The 17221-nt window shown below is 67.3% G+C and overlaps 3 protein-coding genes across 4 annotated transcripts; 1 reads left to right on the top strand and 2 right to left on the bottom strand.

The window, feature by feature from the left end:
- Positions 1-48: 48 nt before the first annotated feature.
- Positions 49-11988, bottom strand: HIC1 (HIC ZBTB transcriptional repressor 1). Of its 2 annotated transcripts, XM_039562799.1 has the most exons (4): positions 11909-11988; positions 5700-5763; positions 4186-4489; positions 49-3504 (listed from the first exon to the last, which is right to left on the bottom strand). In XM_039562799.1, exons 3-4 carry the CDS (start codon positions 4235-4237, stop codon positions 1559-1561), a joined length of 1998 nt encoding a protein of 665 aa, XP_039418733.1. In that variant the 5' UTR covers positions 4238-4489; positions 5700-5763; positions 11909-11988; the 3' UTR covers positions 49-1558. The 2 variants fall into 2 exon arrangements, with proteins under 2 accessions (XP_039418733.1, XP_039418732.1); XM_039562798.1 differs by lacking the exon at positions 11909-11988 and having other exon boundaries at positions 5700-5939.
- LOC120411009 (translation initiation factor IF-2-like) lies at positions 11557-15748 on the top strand. Its single transcript, XM_039562801.1, has one exon. The coding sequence runs from the start codon at positions 11625-11627 to the stop codon at positions 12312-12314; it is 690 nt and encodes a 229-aa protein (XP_039418735.1). The 5' UTR covers positions 11557-11624; the 3' UTR covers positions 12315-15748.
- A 562-nt stretch (positions 15749-16310) lies between these two features.
- On the bottom strand, positions 16311-17071 carry OVCA2 (OVCA2 serine hydrolase domain containing). Its single transcript, XM_039562802.1, has one exon. The coding sequence runs from the start codon at positions 17044-17046 to the stop codon at positions 16360-16362; it is 687 nt and encodes a 228-aa protein (XP_039418736.1). The 5' UTR covers positions 17047-17071; the 3' UTR covers positions 16311-16359.
- Between the last annotated feature and the right edge of the window lie 150 nt (positions 17072-17221).

Here is a 17221-nt window from a genome sequence, read left to right as displayed (position 1 = left end):
AGCCCTGCACCAGCCAGGCCCCTCCCCAGAGAAGAACGTGAGGCCACGCGTGTTAATGTCACTTTATTGCTCATTCCGTTTCGACTATAGAAAAAAAAAAGGGCGAGAAGCCCGTGTACAAATTGGACGTGATACAGGGGGGGCCGGGGCCCCGCTGGGCGCTGCCAGCTGTGCTTTGGGTGCTGTCACCCCACGGCAGCTCCGGGGGACACCGCCGGCCCTGGGGGACCGGGACAGCCCCGGGAGGCTCGGGGGCAGCTGGGCAGGAGCGGCCAGCTCAGGCTAAGGCACAGTGGCTGCGAGGCCGGGGGCAGTCGCTGCTGGCAGCCGCCCGGAGCCTCGTGTGCAAAGGAGAGGAGGGGGCTCAGGAGGGGGGAGAAGCTTCACATTAGCCCCAACGGAGGGGTCAGGGCACGGGCCGGGGGGGTCCAGGCTGGGGGGGGCTTTTCCCACACCGAGCAGGAGGTGGGAGAGGGGGTGCGGTGGTGGCAGGAGATGCCCGGGGGGGTCTCGGCCCCAGGTCACATGCACCCCCCGGGCTCTGCCCCACGGCCCCCTCCCGCAGCCCCTGCCCACCTCCCGTAGCTGACAAACCAGAGACCGCTTTGTCTTTGTCATGGGTCCCCCGGCCCGGCCCGGCCGCGCTGGAGACGGGCGTCTTTGGCAAAAATAAAAAAATAAAAAAATAATCAAGGCGAGTGGCCGCCCGAGGGCGAAGCCGCCGGGTCCCGGGGCTGCCCCGGGTGCCCCGGGCATCCCTGATGGCGAGGCAGGGCCCAGGGGCTCAGTCTGGGACAGGCCCTGCCCTACCTCCCGAAAACACGGGGAGCAGCCGGCTGAGCCCCTGGGTTCGGGACGGGAGGTCAGTGCTTGCTTCGGGGCGAGGAGCATCGCGATTCCCCGGCCCCCCCAGCATGGACGTGACCGCCGCTCCTCCGTCCCGCGCCCGCTGCTCAGACCTCACCGTCCCCCTCCGTCAGTCTGTCCCCGAGCCCCCGGGGCTGGTCGGGCACACCCCCCCAGCCCAGCGCTGGCCGCTCCCGCTCAGGACGGAGGCGTCGCTCCGGCCACGACGGACGAGCTACTCACGGCGGCACAGTCCGGGTCCCGTCGCGGCAAAGCCGAGCGCCGGCGGGTCCCACCGTGGGGCCGGAGCGACGCGGCGGCTGCCGAGGGCGTCCCCTCGCCCGGGGGCAGCCCTGAGGTAAGGAGCGGGCTCATGTCCTCCAAAGCCTCGGGGCGCAGCCCGGCCTCACAGCTTGTGCGTCGCTCCCGCCCGGTGCCGGGCTCCCGGCACCCCCCACGGCAAGGGCGGAGGTGCCGCGGGGTCAGTCCCTGATTTATCGGCTTCTCCGGGCAAGCCGGGGCGCTGGTCGAGGGACACGCCGTCCATCCATCCCGGAGCAGCTCTTACGGGACCTTCGCTACTGAGCGAGTTCTCCGGGACCGTCGGTAGCGCCAGGGGACGAGCACCCATCACTTCTCGCCCCCCCGCCAGCTCCACACGGGGCAGCGAGGGGAGCCCAGCGGCTCCCCCAGCCCCCCGGCCAGGCCGGCGCTAGGGGGGCGAGTATCGCTCTATGGTCCGGGCAGCCTCGGCGTGGAGGTGCGGAGCCTGCGCCAGCACCTCGGCCGCCTTGTCCTGACTCAGCCCCAGGTGCTCCGCCGTGAACTTGGCCAGGGGGTAGAGGCTCTCCATGGCCTTGGGGTCGCTGAGGAAGTGCGAGGTGTGGGAGAGCAGCTCGGCCGCCTTCTCCTGCTTGAGCCCCAGCTGGTCGGCGGTGAGACGGGCCATGGCATAGACGCTGTCGGGGAAGTCCAGCTTGGCTTTGCCGTCGGGGCCGGCCGCGTGCATCTTCATGTGGCTGATGAGGTTGCGCTGCTGGGCGAACTTCCCGCCGCACACCTGGCACTCGTAGGGCTTCTCGCCCGAGTGGATCCGCATGTGCTCGGTCAGGCGGTACTGGCGGGTGAAGCGCATCCCGCAGGCGTCGCAGGCAAAGGGCTTCAGGCCGAGGTGGCTGCGCATGTGGCGGGTCATGGTGCCGCGCTGGGTGAACTTCTTGCCGCAGATGGTGCAGGGGTAGGGGCGCGTCAGCCAGTGCGTCTTCTCGTGCTGCCGCAGCGTGGCCGGGTCCTTGTAGGACTTGTCGCAGGAGGAGCAGCGGTAAGGCCGCAAGATGTCACCCAGCCCTGGGCCACCTTTGTCCAGGAAGGGCACGGCCTGCTCGGCCGCCGCCTTGTGATAGAGCTCCTCTTCGTTGTGGGCCTCCACGTGGGCGTTGAGCTGCTCGGAGCTGGGGAAGCCCTTGCCACAGGGGATGCAGACGTACAGGTTGTCACCCAGGCTCTCCGGCTCGTAGCCCAGGTGGTTGCAGTAGCGGTCCAGCGCGTCGCCGGGCGAGGGGCCCTCACTGCTGCCCGTCTCCTCGCTCGTGCTGTTATCAGGTTCCAGGTCATTGCTCTCCACGCTGGGGTAGCGGGGCTGCGGTGCCGCAGGCGGCGATTCGGCCTTCTCCTCCCTATCCAGCTCCTTCTCTGCCTCGCCCTCGTCCAGGTAGGGGCCCAGGGGCTCGTGCTTCATCCAGCGGTACATCAGCTCACGCCCATCAGCACGGGGCAGCGGGGGCTCGGTGCAGGGTGGCGTGCTGCGGAAGGGGTCAGGGGCGTGGGGGTGCCCTCCCGGCTCACCGCCCGGCGGGGAGTCCTTGTAGGCAGCGGCGTGGCTGGCCAGGAGGCCGGCGCTGACGGGGGGGCTGTCATGCCGTGGGGGCAGCGAGGGCTCGCGGGGCTCGCTGGGCAGCAGGCGGTCGGTGGGCAGGAGCTGGGCAGAGGGGCCGGTGGGGCTCTTCTTGGAGAGGTCGAGGCCGCAGGGCGGCGAGCAGTGGCGCTCGGGTGGGCACAGCCCGTGGGGGTGCAGCGGGGCACCCTGGGCGGCCGAGGCGTACAGCTCCCCGCACTGCGTGTTGAGCGGCGTCGCCGGCTCCACGGGTGGCAGGTCCACGGGCCGTGGTGTCCCCGAGTAGCAAGCCTGGATGACCGGCGTGGCGGCCCGCAGCCCACGGCCCAGCTTGTAGGGCGCGTAGCCCCCGCGCAGGTGGCAGTACTTGCCGCTGCGCTTCAACTTCTTCTTGCAAAGGGCCACCAAGCCGGGGATCTGGAGGTAGCTGGCGGCGGCCAGCACGGCGCCCAGGCTCTGCTCGCTGCCCGGCTCGCACTCGGCCAGGCGGCCGGTGTAGATGAAGTCAAGGATGAGGCGGAAGATGCCGGGGCTCACCATCTCATGGTCCAGGTTGAGCAGGTTGTCGTGGACCACCAGCGACTTGAGGTAGGCGCTGCTGGCGGCCAGGATGTTCTTGTGCGCACGGAAAAGCGCGTTCTGCACCACGATGATCACGTCGCACAGGAAGCCCTTGGTGCGCTGCGTGTTCAGCTGCAGCAGCAGCTGCCGCGAGTGGCTCGGCACCTCCATGGCGTCCAGCATCCCGCTCCTCGCCCGCCGCCCTGCAACACACCGGCCGCCCCGTCAGCGCCGTGCCCGGCCCCACATGCCCACACGGGGGGCTCGACGTGCGCGTCCGGGGCTTCACCCACGCGCGGGGTGGGCGGCGTGGGGGGGTCGGGTCTCAGCCCCACGCACCGCTGAGTCCCGGCCGCTCTGCGCGGCCGCCCGGCCGGTGCCACCGCTTATATGGGGGCTCGTTTCTCGGCGGGTCGGGGGGGCGGGAGTGGGGCGAAAACCCCCGGAGGGTTTTGGAGAAAGTGACATCACCCACCGCCGCCGCCGCCAGTGCCGCGCCCCGGCCCCGCCAGCCCTGGGACCCCGCGCCCACCTGCCGGGGGAGCGCAGGGGGGACACCCCGACCCGGTGCCCGCCACCCGCCCGCCGATCCCCGCGCCCGCCGCTGCCCCGCTCCCCGCCGCGCCTCCCCGCTTCTTATGCGCCCCGGTCCCGGGAGGCGGCCGGCCGGACCCCCCGGGCGCCCCCCGCCCCCGTTTCCTCTCCCCCCCTCGAGGTGAGCGGGGGGACGGCTGGGGGTGTGGGGGGGAGCGGGACCTCCCCTCCCCGCCTCCGTTCCGCTGCCGGTGCCCCCCGCCCAGGTGCGTAAAGCCAAGCGCCCGCGGAGCTGCTTTTTCGGCTGATTTTCCCCATAATTCGGGGTGTTCCCCCCCCCCCCCTTTTCCCTGGGCGTCCGGTGGCCTCCGCCAACCAGCTGAGGTCTCGGTGAACTCTCATGGCTCAGCCCCGGGGGGGCCGCCGCCGGTTGCTGCTCCCCTCCACCCTCCTCTTCCTCTGCTGCTTCTCTTCCTCCATACCCCGCGCTCCCGGCCGGTCCTTCGGAACGGGAGGAGGAGGAAGAGGAGGAGGAGATGGTTGTGGAAGAAGCAGCAGCGGTTCCTCGGGGTTCCCGACGCCGCCAGCTCGGAGGTGAAACCCGGGCTGCGAACTCCCCCTGACCCCGGCCTGAACTCCGAGCAGCGCCGCTGGCTGTTAAAGGGACGGCGGGAGGTTTTCCTCCTCCCATCCCCGGGCGGGGCACCGACAAGCCGGGCCCCCCCTTTACACACCCCTCCCTCCCCATCCCGGTCTCCTCCTCCCAGCCCGGATTTTCCCCCCTCCCGGTCTTCTCCCGCCGCGCCCCAACCGCCCCCTCGGGGTCTCTATCCTTAGGACATCGCTCTTTGCACGGGGACACCCCGGGTGGGGCCGGAAGCCCCGAAGAGGGGGGACCCGGGGTGTCACCGGGCAGAGGGCGATGTGTCCCCCCCCGTCGGTACCGCTCGTAGGGCGCCATCTAGCGGCTCCCGGTGCGCTCCACCCCGCCCGGTACCGGAGGCGGCTCCTCCCCGAGCAGGTGGGACCCGACGGGGCGGACGGTGGTGGGGAGCGATAAAGTGGAGCGGTCTTGCTTGCTGCCTCACCCGAGGGATGGGTGCCGATACTCAAAGCGGGGTGGCACCCATCGGCTGGGAAGGCCGGAGTGGGTGGTATCATTTTGGGGTGCAAGAGGGTGGAACACCGTGTCCGATGAGTGGAGACGATGTGGGGAAGGGTTCCGGGGAGAAAGGGGGGGAAGGCAGCCGGCCCTAATTTGCTGGTGAGGGGGGAGAGCAGAAAGCGGGAGGGGCGCGCAGCGCTGGCGCCCAGATGTGCGGTGGCGGTGGCTCGGGGTGGGCTGGGGGCTTGCGGTGATTTGGGATGAGGAGGAGGAGGAGAAGGAGGGGGAGGCACAGCCACGTTTCCCCCGACTTCATCCCTCCAGCCGCCCCTGAAAAGGCTGCTGGGCTGGGGGTGCAGCATGGGGTACCCCCCTTGGCGCGGGGGGAGCCGCCTCTCGCTTCACACTTTCGCTTCTCCTTTCTCACAGCCGCAGCCTCTTGCACAACCTCCTGGTACAGCGAAGCATCGTGATGGGCTTCTCCAGGCCAGCCGGTAATCCTGGGGTGTCCCGCTGGCACCCCCTGACCTGAGCGGGGCACCCCAAGCAGTGGCCATCCCTCCCAGCTTGGGCTACCCGGATGCTCTTGGGGTTTCACCCCATCACCCTGGTCCCCTGGTGAATGGGAACCAGTGTGGGGCCCCTGGTGCCTGGGACAGGGTTTGGCCAGCCCTGAATTTGGGACAGAAAAGGCTGGGTGCTGGCAGGGAGGGTGCAGGCTGGCGGCAGCCGTTGCCCTCACAGCTCAGCATCACTCACCTGGAACTCATCCTCAGGTTCCCTTCAGGTCCAGCGTGTCCCAGCTCACTGCGGAGACATCACCCTGGGGACCGGGACGGAGTGTCACTGCCCATGGGGACCCTGCAGTGGGCTCATCCCAGGCACCGGCTCAAAAATCCCCCTCGCTGCTCCCCATGCTGGGCTCTTGCCCACAGGAAGCGCTGGGATCCTGGGAGCGGGACGTGGGCGACCCTCGTTAGAGCCGTGGTTTAATCCCAACTCCCTGGGCACTAATTTCTCCCCCCCCCTCCCATTTTTCCCCCCCCCCCTCTTCAATTAACGGCTGGAAGTGTTTCAGGTTCTGGCAGCGAGCTCTGGACGTCGCTGTGAGCGATGGCTCCCGCGGGCTCCGTCCCGGTAATTTATGGGGCTGAGCTGCATAAATCACGGCAGCGAGCGGCTCCCAGACAGCTGCATCCCCCGGGGCCGGCCGGGACCCCGGGCTGCCCCAGCTACCTGCTGAGTGACGCCGAGCCCCGGGGGCAGCGGCCGAGGGAGGGAATGGAAAAACCCCTCACCTTTTCCACCCTCGTTTGCAGCTCCTCTCCCATTCCCGGCCTCTCCCAGGAGCAGAGGGGCGGATCGGTGCCCGTAGGGGTTTGGGGCAGGTGGAGGGGGGTTTCTTGCACTGGTATTCCCCGTCCTGTCCTGCTCATCCTTCTGGAGGGATCATAAACCTAACAGCCTGACCCAGCGTTCTGCACCCAGGGACCTCAAAAACTGCCCTGTGTCCCCCAGGGAGCCGCAGCCGATGTCCAGCCCCGAGAGACGGGGACGGCCGGGCTGCAGGACCGCAAGAAGAGCCAGCGGCGGCGACTGGGAGCGCGCAGGGAAAGGGGCATTTTCGCCTCAATGTGCTGAGCAGATTGGAACCAGCTCTGGTTAAGTCATTGGCTCTGTTGGGAGGTCTGAGCTGGAGCGTCTCCCGCCTGTGCCCCCTCCCCACGATCAATCAAAGTTGCAGCAAATTAGCCCAGATGCTGGGAGATTCGGTTCAAATCCAGCTGTGGTTTGGATGGCGTTCGCATGCCTGGCTTCATGTGGGACCTGGGCTTTTGGACAGGATACAGCCCCCCGGTCTCTGCAGGGCCCTGTTTCCCAGCGCAGCCTCTCCCCAAAGCCCACACACATGTCTTCGATTACAGCGCGTTGGCCAGCGGGGCCGCATCCGGCAGCGCCAGGAGCCTGCAGCCCCCGCTGGCAGCTCGCACTTCATTTTCCCGGCGGTGCTGGGGTACAGCAGCCCCGAAACTGCGGCCCCTGTGCGTGCAGGGCGATGTGTGTCCCCTCCACCTGGGCTGGGCTGAGCCTGTGAAAATCATGCCAGTGCTGAGCTGTTCTGGGCTGGGCACTGCCCATCTCCTGCCTTGTTCCGGTGCCAAGCCCTGCCTGCAGCAAAACAAGGCTGGTGATGCCTGTGAGGAGCCCTTCTCCGTGTAGCAATGCTTGATGGGGCAATGGGACCCCTTTCTTGTGGGGTGACACTGAGAGGACCCTTTTTTGCAGGGTGGTACTTGGTGAGACAAGGGCACCTCTCCCTGCAAGGTGATATTCCATGGAGCAGGGCGACCCTTCCTTGTGGAAAGATATTCAGGTGCACAAGAGACAGAATCAAACAGCGGGAGCTGAGATTGGGAGGGACCTCAGGAAGTCGTCACCCAACCCTCTGCTCCAGCAGGGCCACCCAGGGCTGGCCGCCCAGGTGGCTTTCGGATATCTCAAAGGATGGCGACTCCAGCACCTCCCTGGGCAGCCCATGCCAGCACCCCCCTCCCAGTGAAAAGGCTCTCCCTGATGGTCAGGGGAGGCCGTGTGACTCAGTCTGTGCCCCTGGTCCTGGCTCTGGGCACCACAGGGCCGAGCTGGCTCCATCCTCTCCACACCCTCCCTCCCTGAGTATGTCCCTGGAGCCTTCTCTTCTCCGGCCAGTCCCAGCTCTCTGTGCCTCCTCATCAGAGAGATGCTCCAGTCCTTTTCTTCTTCATGGTCCTTCACCAGACTGTCTCCAGTATTTCCATGCTGGGAGCCCAGCACTGGACCCAGCACTCCAGGAGTGGTGTCCCCTGCGCTGAGCAGAGGGGAAAGATCCCCTCACTGCTGTCAACAAACACAGACCAGGACACCATTCACCTCCTTCATCCCAAGGGACACATGGTCAACTGCATGTCTGAGCCCCCAAGGTCTTTTCCACTGTCCAGCTGTCCAGTCCCTGGGATATCCCAGAGCTCAGGGATCTCCCTCCCCAGGAGCAGGGCTTTGCAATTCCCCTTGTTGAACTTCGTGAGGTCCCTGACAGCTGGAGGTGGGCAGTGGGATCCCTTCCTTATGGGAGGATGTTTGGGAAGACAAAGGCACCCATCCCTGAGGTGATGCTTTGTGGACCAATGGGACCCCTTCCTTGTGGGGTGATGCCTGATGGGGTGACAGGACCCCTCCTCTGCAGGCAGATGAGGATCCCGTCGCCGTGGGCCGAATTTTTGGTGAGATGATGGGACTCTCCTTACGGGTGATACTTCTTGGGGGCAGTGAGACCCCCTGTGGGGGCAATTCTCAGTCAAACACGGGCACCCATCCCTGCCAGGTGTTGTTTGCTTGGGGCAGTGGGGACCCCTTCCTTACGGCACAATGCTCAGACCCCCTTCCTAAACCCCACAGGTGACCACCCCCTCCCCACCCACATCACCGGGACCCCTCTCCCCCTCCTCCCGCGACAGGGACACGGCTGTAGTCACCGGTGGGAAGCCCACGAGATGGCAGCAACGGGCCACGCTCCGGGATGCGACACCCCTTCCTCGGGGGCCGAGACCCCCCCTACTCCACGTCCCGGTCCCCCGACGCGCACTTTGTGCGCGTCGGGGACCGGGACGTGGAGTAGGGGGGGTCTCGGCCCCCGGAGGAACGGCGGAGCTGCGCAGCCGGTTGCTGGTGGGCCGGCCCCAGTTGCTGACTAATCCCGGGGCTGAGTCACGGTTGCGGCGGGGAGCGACTGCGGCAGCGAATTCCCCCCCTCCCTTCACCTTCCCGAACCGGAGAGCCCCGACGGGGCGAGCGCCGTGCTGCGTGGGGGGGGGGGTGGGGAAACAAAAGGGGGGGGGAGAAGAGTGGGACACCCCCATCTAGCAGGGGGTGGGTAAGGCGTTTTGGGGAGTTCTTGATGGGGGGGGGTGGCAGCACCTTGAGCGGGGTGGTTGGGGAGGTGCTGGTGGGGTTGGGAGGGGTTAATTCTCGGAGGCGCTCTGCAGGTATTTGGGGGGTGTGAGGGATAAGGGAGTGGGGAGGTGGGGGGTCGTGGCTTGAGGCTGCCGTGGCAGCGTGTGGCCTTGCAGCAGCGTGCGGCCTTGCGCAGCGGCGGATGCTGGCGGGCGCGGATGCTGCTGTCAATGACAACGCCGCTGTTGCTGTGGTTACCGGTGTGATGCTTCGCCAGAGCAGAGTGAGGTCAGACGGCTCCAGCAGGAATGGGGGGGATGCATGGATGCATGGATGGACGGATGGACAGGTGTATAAAGGGAGAAAGGCTGCCCCCACATCCCCCTGGATGTGACTCTAGGTGCATCTTGGGGGATGCTGGCACTTGGAAAGGAGCAAGGGGGCAAAATTAATTCAACCATGAAGCCGCAACCTGTTTCTTTAACACTCATGGTTTTCGGAGGACCCAACCCTGGTGGGAGTGAGGGCCAGGCCATGTTGTGAGGCTGGAGGGGTCAGGGCAGCACGGTGCTGCAATGGGTTGCTCACTCTGTGTATTCTAAACTCCCACCCCCACATCACTTTGTGCTGTCCCATCCTCCTGCAGCACACTGGAGTGCCACCCATGGGTGCTGGTGGCACTGGAAGGACAGGGGTTCTTGGGAGGGGGCATGTGAGAGGTGCTGCTCAGGACGTTGTTGTGCATGAAGGATGCCAGTGGGCAGGGGGCACCCCCAGGCTGGTGCCCAGGTGTGGGGACCCCTGTGCAACCCCTTCCCATGACAGGGGGCTCAGACGGCCCCAAATCACCAGCCCCATGGTGATGCCACGAGGCCAGGATGGGGCCACGTTCTGGCCTATCAGGGTGGCCAGGGGCGATGGGTTCCTGTGGGTGCCTGGATGGACACCTCGTGTCTGGGGCAGGGGTGCCCCACGCCGCACCCCCAGGGTGACCCTCAGTTTATGTCTCAGTGGGTGCACGGCCCCTGGAACCGGCAGCAGGTGGAGAAGGGATGCGGGCTGCTGGGTGCTGCTCCACTGCGCTCCTCGAGCAGCCAGGGAACAGGGGGAGGCTCCGGAGGGGCCGGGGCGGGGGGGTGGGGCCGGGGTCCTGTTGCATCCCGGACCCCTGCCCGGCTCCGGGCCGCTGTCCTCCCCCCGCGCCGATATAAATAGTAGCGTCTTCCCGTTCCCTAAATTTCCTCGCTGACGTAGCGCTCACGTCATTGTGTAGGTTGATGCTTTTCTATGAATGAGCCGAGATCCCCGTTACTACGAGCCCGATCCTATAAAAGCCCCGCGCGCTGCGGACAGCGCAGCACCGACACCGGCACCGGCCCCGCCGGGAGCCGCGGAAGCCCGTGCCCGGCCCGGCAGCCGCGGGGCCCCGCAGGAGGTAAGGCACCAGCTGGGTTGGCCCCCAGGTAAGCGGGGACGGAGCCCGGTGCGGGGGCGGGAGGGGGCAGCGGATCCCAGCGGCAGCGGGCGCTGCACCTGCCGGCCCCGGGCGGGGGTGAGGCGGAGCGGAGGGCACCGGGGGCCGGGGCGGGGGGGAGCTCTGCGGCGGGCGGGGGCGGCGCGGTGCCGCCTGGCGCAGCCCCACGTGCGGGCCGGGCGGCGGGGGCGGCGGGGCCGGGCGCGGCGCCGGCGGGGGCGGTGCGCGGGGGCGGGCGCTGAGCGCGGGGCAGCCCGGGGGGGCGCACGGCGGGGACCGGCCGCCCGCACCTTGCAGGGGTTGGGGGGTGGGGGTTGTTGCGGAAGCGCATCCATGTGTGGGGTTGTGCGTGTGTGTCCCGCGCTGCGGTGACACCGGCGCCCGCTGTCCCCCCTCTCCGAGCCTCCCCGCAGCCACCCCCGACGGGATCCCCCCCTCCAGCCCCATGCCGCGATGCCGCCGTGCCAGGCACTCTCCACCGCCACCTCCCTCGGGTTTCCCCGCACCCCTGTATCCCCAGCCCGGGTGCTGCCGGCTCCGCAGCCCGGGGCGGGGGGGGTCGATCGCCTTCACCCCGCTGCGTCTAAAGAGCGCGGAGACCCCGTCGAGGAGAGCCCGAGTCAGAGCGTCGGCACCTTGGCTCTAGACTGCTTACTGCTGCGTAGGGACAGGACAGTAACAGTCTACAGTCATGGCTACTGAAGCATGACCCACCGCCGGCACCGGCACCGGCCCCGGCCCGGCCCCGGACCCGCACCGGCCCCGCCGCAGCGCCGGGGGGGCGGGCGCTGTCCGTGGTGCTGAGCCGTCGGGGAGCGCGCCCCCACGGGGGCGGGGGGAAGGCGGGAAGGGGCGGGGATGGGGGGGTGTCCCGGTGCCCGCCTGACCCCGCTCTCTCTTTCCCCCCCGCAGACACCGACCCCCCCACGGCGGACGCCCCCCCCCGCCTTCCCGCTGCAGCCCAGGTAGGGGGGGACCCCCGGCGGGGCGGACGCGCGTGGGAGGGCAGGGGGCGGGGAGGGGGGTGGGCGGACGCTACCGATGCTGCCGATGCTACCAACACTCCCCCCTCCCGAGCACCGGGAGCCCCCCCGCGCCGCCGGTGGGGGTCGGGCGCGCTCGCTGCGGTGGCGGGGACGCCTCCTCGCCGTCGCCAAGGCACCGGCTGCCCCCTCCCAACCCGCCCTCCCGCCCCCCTTCCCCCCCCAACTCCGACGCCGCCCGGGCGACCGTGGCTTTAGATTGTTACTGTGCCGCTGGGGGGGTAACAGTCTACAGCCATGGTCGCCGGGACAGGCGGACTCGCACCGCGGGCAGCACCGGCTCCCCCCACTCGCCCACCCCCGGGGGTCCCCGAGGCGGCGGAGGCGGGGCGGCGGAGGTCCCGTCGGGGGCGGCCCGCCTCCCGGGGCAGTAGGAGCTCACATGCAGGATGCAGCTCGCCGCACATCAACTCTTACTGTTCGGGGGGGCGGGCGCCGAGTGGCTCCTCCTCGGGCAGCGGGAATGATGGGGACCCCCTCCTCGGATCCCCCATCCTGCCCCCCGCCCCGCAGCCCCTCACCTGCCCTCCCGGCGGGGACCCGGAGCCCCTCGGAGACCGTCCCCGCCGGGTTCGTCCCGCCTCATCTGTCCGCCCGGCGGTTGGGGTCCTGTCCCCCCGCCCCGTGCCCCCCGCCCCGCCGCCGGTGCGGAGCGGGGCTGGTGGCGGGGCCGGCGCGGCGGGGACTGAGCGCGGCCCGCGGGGCCGGGACGGGGGCGGCCGGGGGCGGTCGCAGGTTGCACAACCCGCCCGGCGCGGCCAGGAGATTCCTGAGCGGCGAAGTCAGAGCGGCCCGGCCTGCCCCGGCACCGGGCACCGGGCCCTCGGCAGCCGGCGGCGACCGGTGCTGGCCGGGCAGGGCCTCTCGCGGGGAACACCGGGGACCCACAGCCCCGGAGACGAAGAGAGGGGGCTGGAAGGGCTGTAGTGACCACACGGATCCTGGAAGGGAGGGAGGTACCTAATCCCGTGGGGATGTAGGGTCAGGCGTGGGTGAGGGTGGCAGCAGCAAGAGGACAGGGAGAGTCCCTGAACAAGAACCTCCAGTCCTGGGATGCCGCAGCACAGGGCTCCTGTGGGTGTCTCACCCAAACGGAGTAGGGGTCACGCAGGGTCCCCTGATCACACTCTCCCTCTCCAAAGCAGCCCCATTAGGATCCCTCACCCATCCATAGGGTCATGCACCCGGCAGCTCTGCTCTCACCCAGGCAGGCATAGCCACCACCAGGTCCAGCAGGGCCACAGTGGGACACCTCACACCTCCAGCACATCCATGCTGCAAAGTTGCCACTGCCCCAAAACCCACCCTCCATCACCTGGGAAACACCATGTGACATCCGTGTCCCTTCCAGGGTACCCCTGGGTGAGGGGACATGTCCCATGGGCAGCACTGTGGCCCCTTGGACCCCACACTCCAGCCCCAGAATGCTCCAGCTGCACTGTTGTTGTTTTGAAGCCCAAGTCTCTCCCGCTGACACCCTGGAATTAGTTTTTCTTCCAGAGTCCTTAAAAATATCCTGGATTCCTGACACTGGGACTTGTCTTCCAATGGCGCTTCCAAGCCACTAGGCCTGGGGCCAGCCGTCAGTGCTGGGGGACAGAGGCCATCCGGCTCCCGTGCTCCTCCTCAGCATGGAGATCGCGGCAGTGCTGGGAAGGACTGTGGTGCCAAGGAGGATCACAGCCCCTGCCACGGCCCCTTCCATGGTGGAACGGTGCTCAGAGGGGCACAGGCACAGCACAAACACTGCCTTACCTCAGCAACGCACCCAGCAGCTTCGGAGCATGTCCCTGCGCATGGCCAGGAGGGTGGGAAGGGTCTTTGTGGGACCTCCAAGCCACGACCCTACAGAGCCCGGCGGCTGAGGACACTGCCTGCAGCGAAGGTCCCAAGGGACTCTCCCAGACGGGATTTCCCTGTGCATCCCTGGGAAAGCACGTGGCCCCAGAAAACTTCTAGACAAAGCCTGTCACCCACTCCTGGTTTTGCCAAGTGGCATTCTGGCACCGTAGGAATTTAGGGTGGGCTGGGGGGGGCTGAGCCAGCAAAGCTGGCAGAGGCTGCAGGGAGAGGTGCTGCTGTTGCCCCCCCAAAGGCCGGGTGGGTGCCCACTGGCCCCACACGCCGTTGTTGCCATCTGACAGCTCTTGGCGAAACGGCCTTTTGTGATTCAGCCGTGTTTATCCCAGCCCGCAGCCCGGCCCAGCGTGGGTTTCCATGGAAAACTTCCATCCAAAACAAGGAGAGAGAAGGAGCTACAGCAGGAGTGACTCAGCCACAACTGGAAGCTTCTGCGAGTGAAGCAGGGAAGGGGGGGCTGTTCCCAATGGCTTGGTCCTGCTCCAGCAGCGGGGCCCAGGGATGGTCCCGGCTCTCCCCGCCCGTGCCACTGCCACCTCGCAGGCAGCAGCTTGGCAGGTTTGGGGGAAGCCTCGCTGTAAAACCATCTGGGAAACACGTCACCCTCCCGGAGCGCCCCCTCCCCACGCCTGTGCCAGGTCCCGCTGGTGGGGACAGAGGAGGAAGAGCGTGAGATGAGTAAGGCTCAAACCCTGGCACGAGCAGCACCTGACGCCAGGCTCGGCGGGACGTCGCTTTTTCCAGCACTGCCCACGGGAACCCCTACCCGTGCCTGGTGTGCCCCAAGTGGGTGGCTGGCAGGGTGGGCAGTGCAGTGACCTCGAGGTGACAGTGGCATAGGGGGAAGAGGTGCAGGGAGCTGGGGAGAAATGGCAAAAAGTCGGGAGTTTGCAGGGAAGAGGCAGCACTGGCAGTGCCTCCGCTCGTGCTGGGCTCCTCCTGCCCTCCCTGGGACGCTGGGAGAGGCCTGGGGGCTCTGCTCGCCCAGGGAAGGGGGAGCAAAGCTGTCCTTGGCCGGGCCCTGCACTCCATGCCCACGGCAGGCTCCTGGTGGCTGTCCCCAGGGCCCTCTTGTCCCAGGCAAGTGGCACAGCTGCCACCTGGAGCCCGGGCTCACTCCATCATCCCCCTGCCCAGCAACAGCAACTGGGCCACGCTGTTTTGGGGGAAAAAACAACTCCCCTGGGCCACGCGGGGCGATGGAAAAGGAAACTCCCCAGCACCAAGCTGAGTGAGAGCTGGGACGACATCAGCCAGTTTTGTCTCCAGGCTCACCTCTGCGGGCAGCCAAGGAGTGTGGCTGCATCCCAAGAACAGACCTGGATCTGCCGGAGAGGCAGGGGCCAGCCCGAGGGCATGTCGCCAGCGGAAAAGGAGGGAGAGCCCAGGATTCCCCAGGCAAAGCCCTCCGTCCGGTGTGGACACGCCGTGACAGCCGTGGGAGCCGCTTCCCTCCTCCCACCACACCGGGGCCAAGCAAGACCTCCCTCCGCTGCTCACACAGGCACCTCCTGTGGACAAAGGTCGCGTCCATCTGTTTTTATTCATTTATTTAAACCGCTACAGCAGCTACCCGGCAGGAGCCATCTTTATGCAGCCCCTGGGAAAGGGGCAGCTACTGCAGCACCCCAGCTCAGGTCACCCATCCCTCCCCGAGACTCACCCGAGGGAGCTGCCTGCAGACCTGGGACCGTGCTGCTCACTCGCCACACCCTGGGCTTCTTCTTCCCCTTCCCTCTTCCCGGGAGCTGCCGGTGCCTCCCCGTGCCCCGGAGCTGCCGGGGGCCGCAGTGCGGGCGGGCGGGCGGGCGGCCACGGCTGCGGTGCCTCCCCCGCGCCGGGAAACACGGCGGAGCGGGAGCTCGGCGATAATCAAACAGCTACCGGGGGCTGGCGAGCGCGGCCGCTGCCGTCCCTGCCCGGCGGCCCCGGCGCTCAGCGCGGGGAGAGCACAGACAAAGGCTCCGGTGCGTTGTCACAGCCGGTCGCCGCGTTCGGCCACAGCTGCAGCTGCAGCCGGGCGTGCAGCCCCAAGCTGCAGCACTCGCCCAAAAACCAGCTTCTGGTGTCCCCGATGTGGTCACCGAGGGCCACATCCTCCTGCCACCATCACCATCGTGCTGCTGGCGTGACCAGCAGCAAACCAGAGGGTAAAAACACGGCAGGTTTGAGAAACGCTCACTTCTGCTGGGCTGGTTTAACTCACGGCAGCTCCCAAGGCTATTCCCAGCTGAGTGAACACAGGAAGGGCTTCAGGAGCACAGCATCCTCCGGCCCTTGCAGAGCTGACATTGCGCTGCCCCGCTGCTCAAGCAAGGGGAAAATTAATATTTTTCACCCAATTTCCCTTTCACCGACTCTACACCCCCAAGCCGTGGTTAGAGAAGCTCTGCTAGCACGACCCTCTCCCGAGACTGGTGCCCAGTGCTGAACTGGGCAGAAGCTGAGCAGGACACCTGCACCTGTAACAGCAATAAAGATTTTTGTGTGCTTCTGGATAATACAGAGCCAGAAACAGTGACAAGTTTTTCTCACTCACGAAGGCACTTCGTAGAGAGAAGATTCAACACATGCACACTGAGCCATCAGGCATTTCATGCCTGAAGCAAACACCAGCCCTGGCACTGCCAAGGATGAGAGTGTTTTTCCAGGCCCAGACCAGCTGGAAGCTTGGCTTAGCAGATATTAAAAACCAGGAGTCTTTGGGGTGGAAAACTGCAGGAGCTCTGTGCTTTGCAGACACTTACTGTGGCTTTTGAGCAGGTATTTGAGTCTCTGAAAGCACCTTGCACACAGAGCAGCATCACCCTCCTGTCCTCAACCCCCTCCTCAATGTCACACCCCCACACTCGTGTTGCCTGTTACCTATATATGCTATATACATAATAATATATATTTTATATATATATCTGTATTATATACTCATGTATACAACAAAGCTGAAAAAGAAAGGGGAAAAAGAACCATTTAGCCTGGCCTGGGTGTACACTGAAGAGCAGAGTGTGCAGGGAGCTGTTCTCTGATCCCTCTGGAGGCATGGAAACAGTGATGCTTCACAGGACGGGTGGCTGCACCTGGCTCACCAGAGCCCTTTTTATTACAGAGCCCGTTCTCAAACCTCCCCAGCCCCTGGGCGCTCAGCCTGGCGCTGCGCGGGGCAGAACCGTTCCAAGAATTCCAGGTAGGCTTTCTTCTGCGCCGCAGCCGCGGGGATGAAGTGCCCGCCGGGGTGCGTGAGGACAACCGGCTCCACGAAGCACTGCGCCAGCTCCCTGCTGAGGGGTGCCGCGATGACGGCGTCGGTGTCCCCCACGATGTGCAGCGTGGGCAGGGCGATGGGCTCCCGGTAGAAGTGTCCGTGTGCCGGGGCGCGGCTGGCGAACCCGGCCACCAGCACGGCGAAGGCCACCGGGAAGCGCGGGTCGCCGCGGGCCCGCAGGGCGCACACCATAGCGGCCAGCGCCGCGCCCTGGCTGAAGCCCAGCAGCCCGTCGAAGGGCCCGTGCTCCGCCAGCGCCGCCGCCACGGCCGACAGAGACTCCTCCAGCCCCGCCGGAGCTGCCGCCGCTTCCCCCGCCTCGAACGTGCCGGGCCCAGAGAACCACCAGCCGCGGGGGGGATCGTCCCCGTCCGGGCCGTCCTCGGCGCCGGCGGGCAAGGGGTGCGGCGCGTCGATGGCCACCAGCTCGGCGCGGCCGCGCAGGGCCTTGCGGAGCGCGCCGGTGCGCTGGCGGAGGCGGCGGGCGCTCTGCCGGTACCCGTGCAGCGCCAGCAGCCGCAGCGGCCGCGCCTCCGCCATGGCCGCGCCCCCGGGAGCGCCACTTCCGCCTTCCGCCTTCCCGCCGAAACGCTGCGCGCTGATTGGCCGGAGAGGAGAGAGAGCGCGGCGCGCCTTCGCTGAGGTGACGCGCGCCCCCTGGCGGTGGGAGGTCGCCGGAGGCGTGAGGACGGGGCGGCACCGACGGGCGGGACGC

The sequence above is a fragment of the Corvus cornix genome, chromosome 19 (genome assembly GCF_000738735.6).
Source record: "Corvus cornix cornix isolate S_Up_H32 chromosome 19, ASM73873v5, whole genome shotgun sequence".
Lineage (NCBI taxonomy): Eukaryota > Metazoa > Chordata > Aves > Passeriformes > Corvidae > Corvus > Corvus cornix.
The sequence above is the reverse complement of the archived record's forward strand: the minus strand, read 5'-3'. Positions and strand labels throughout refer to the sequence as shown.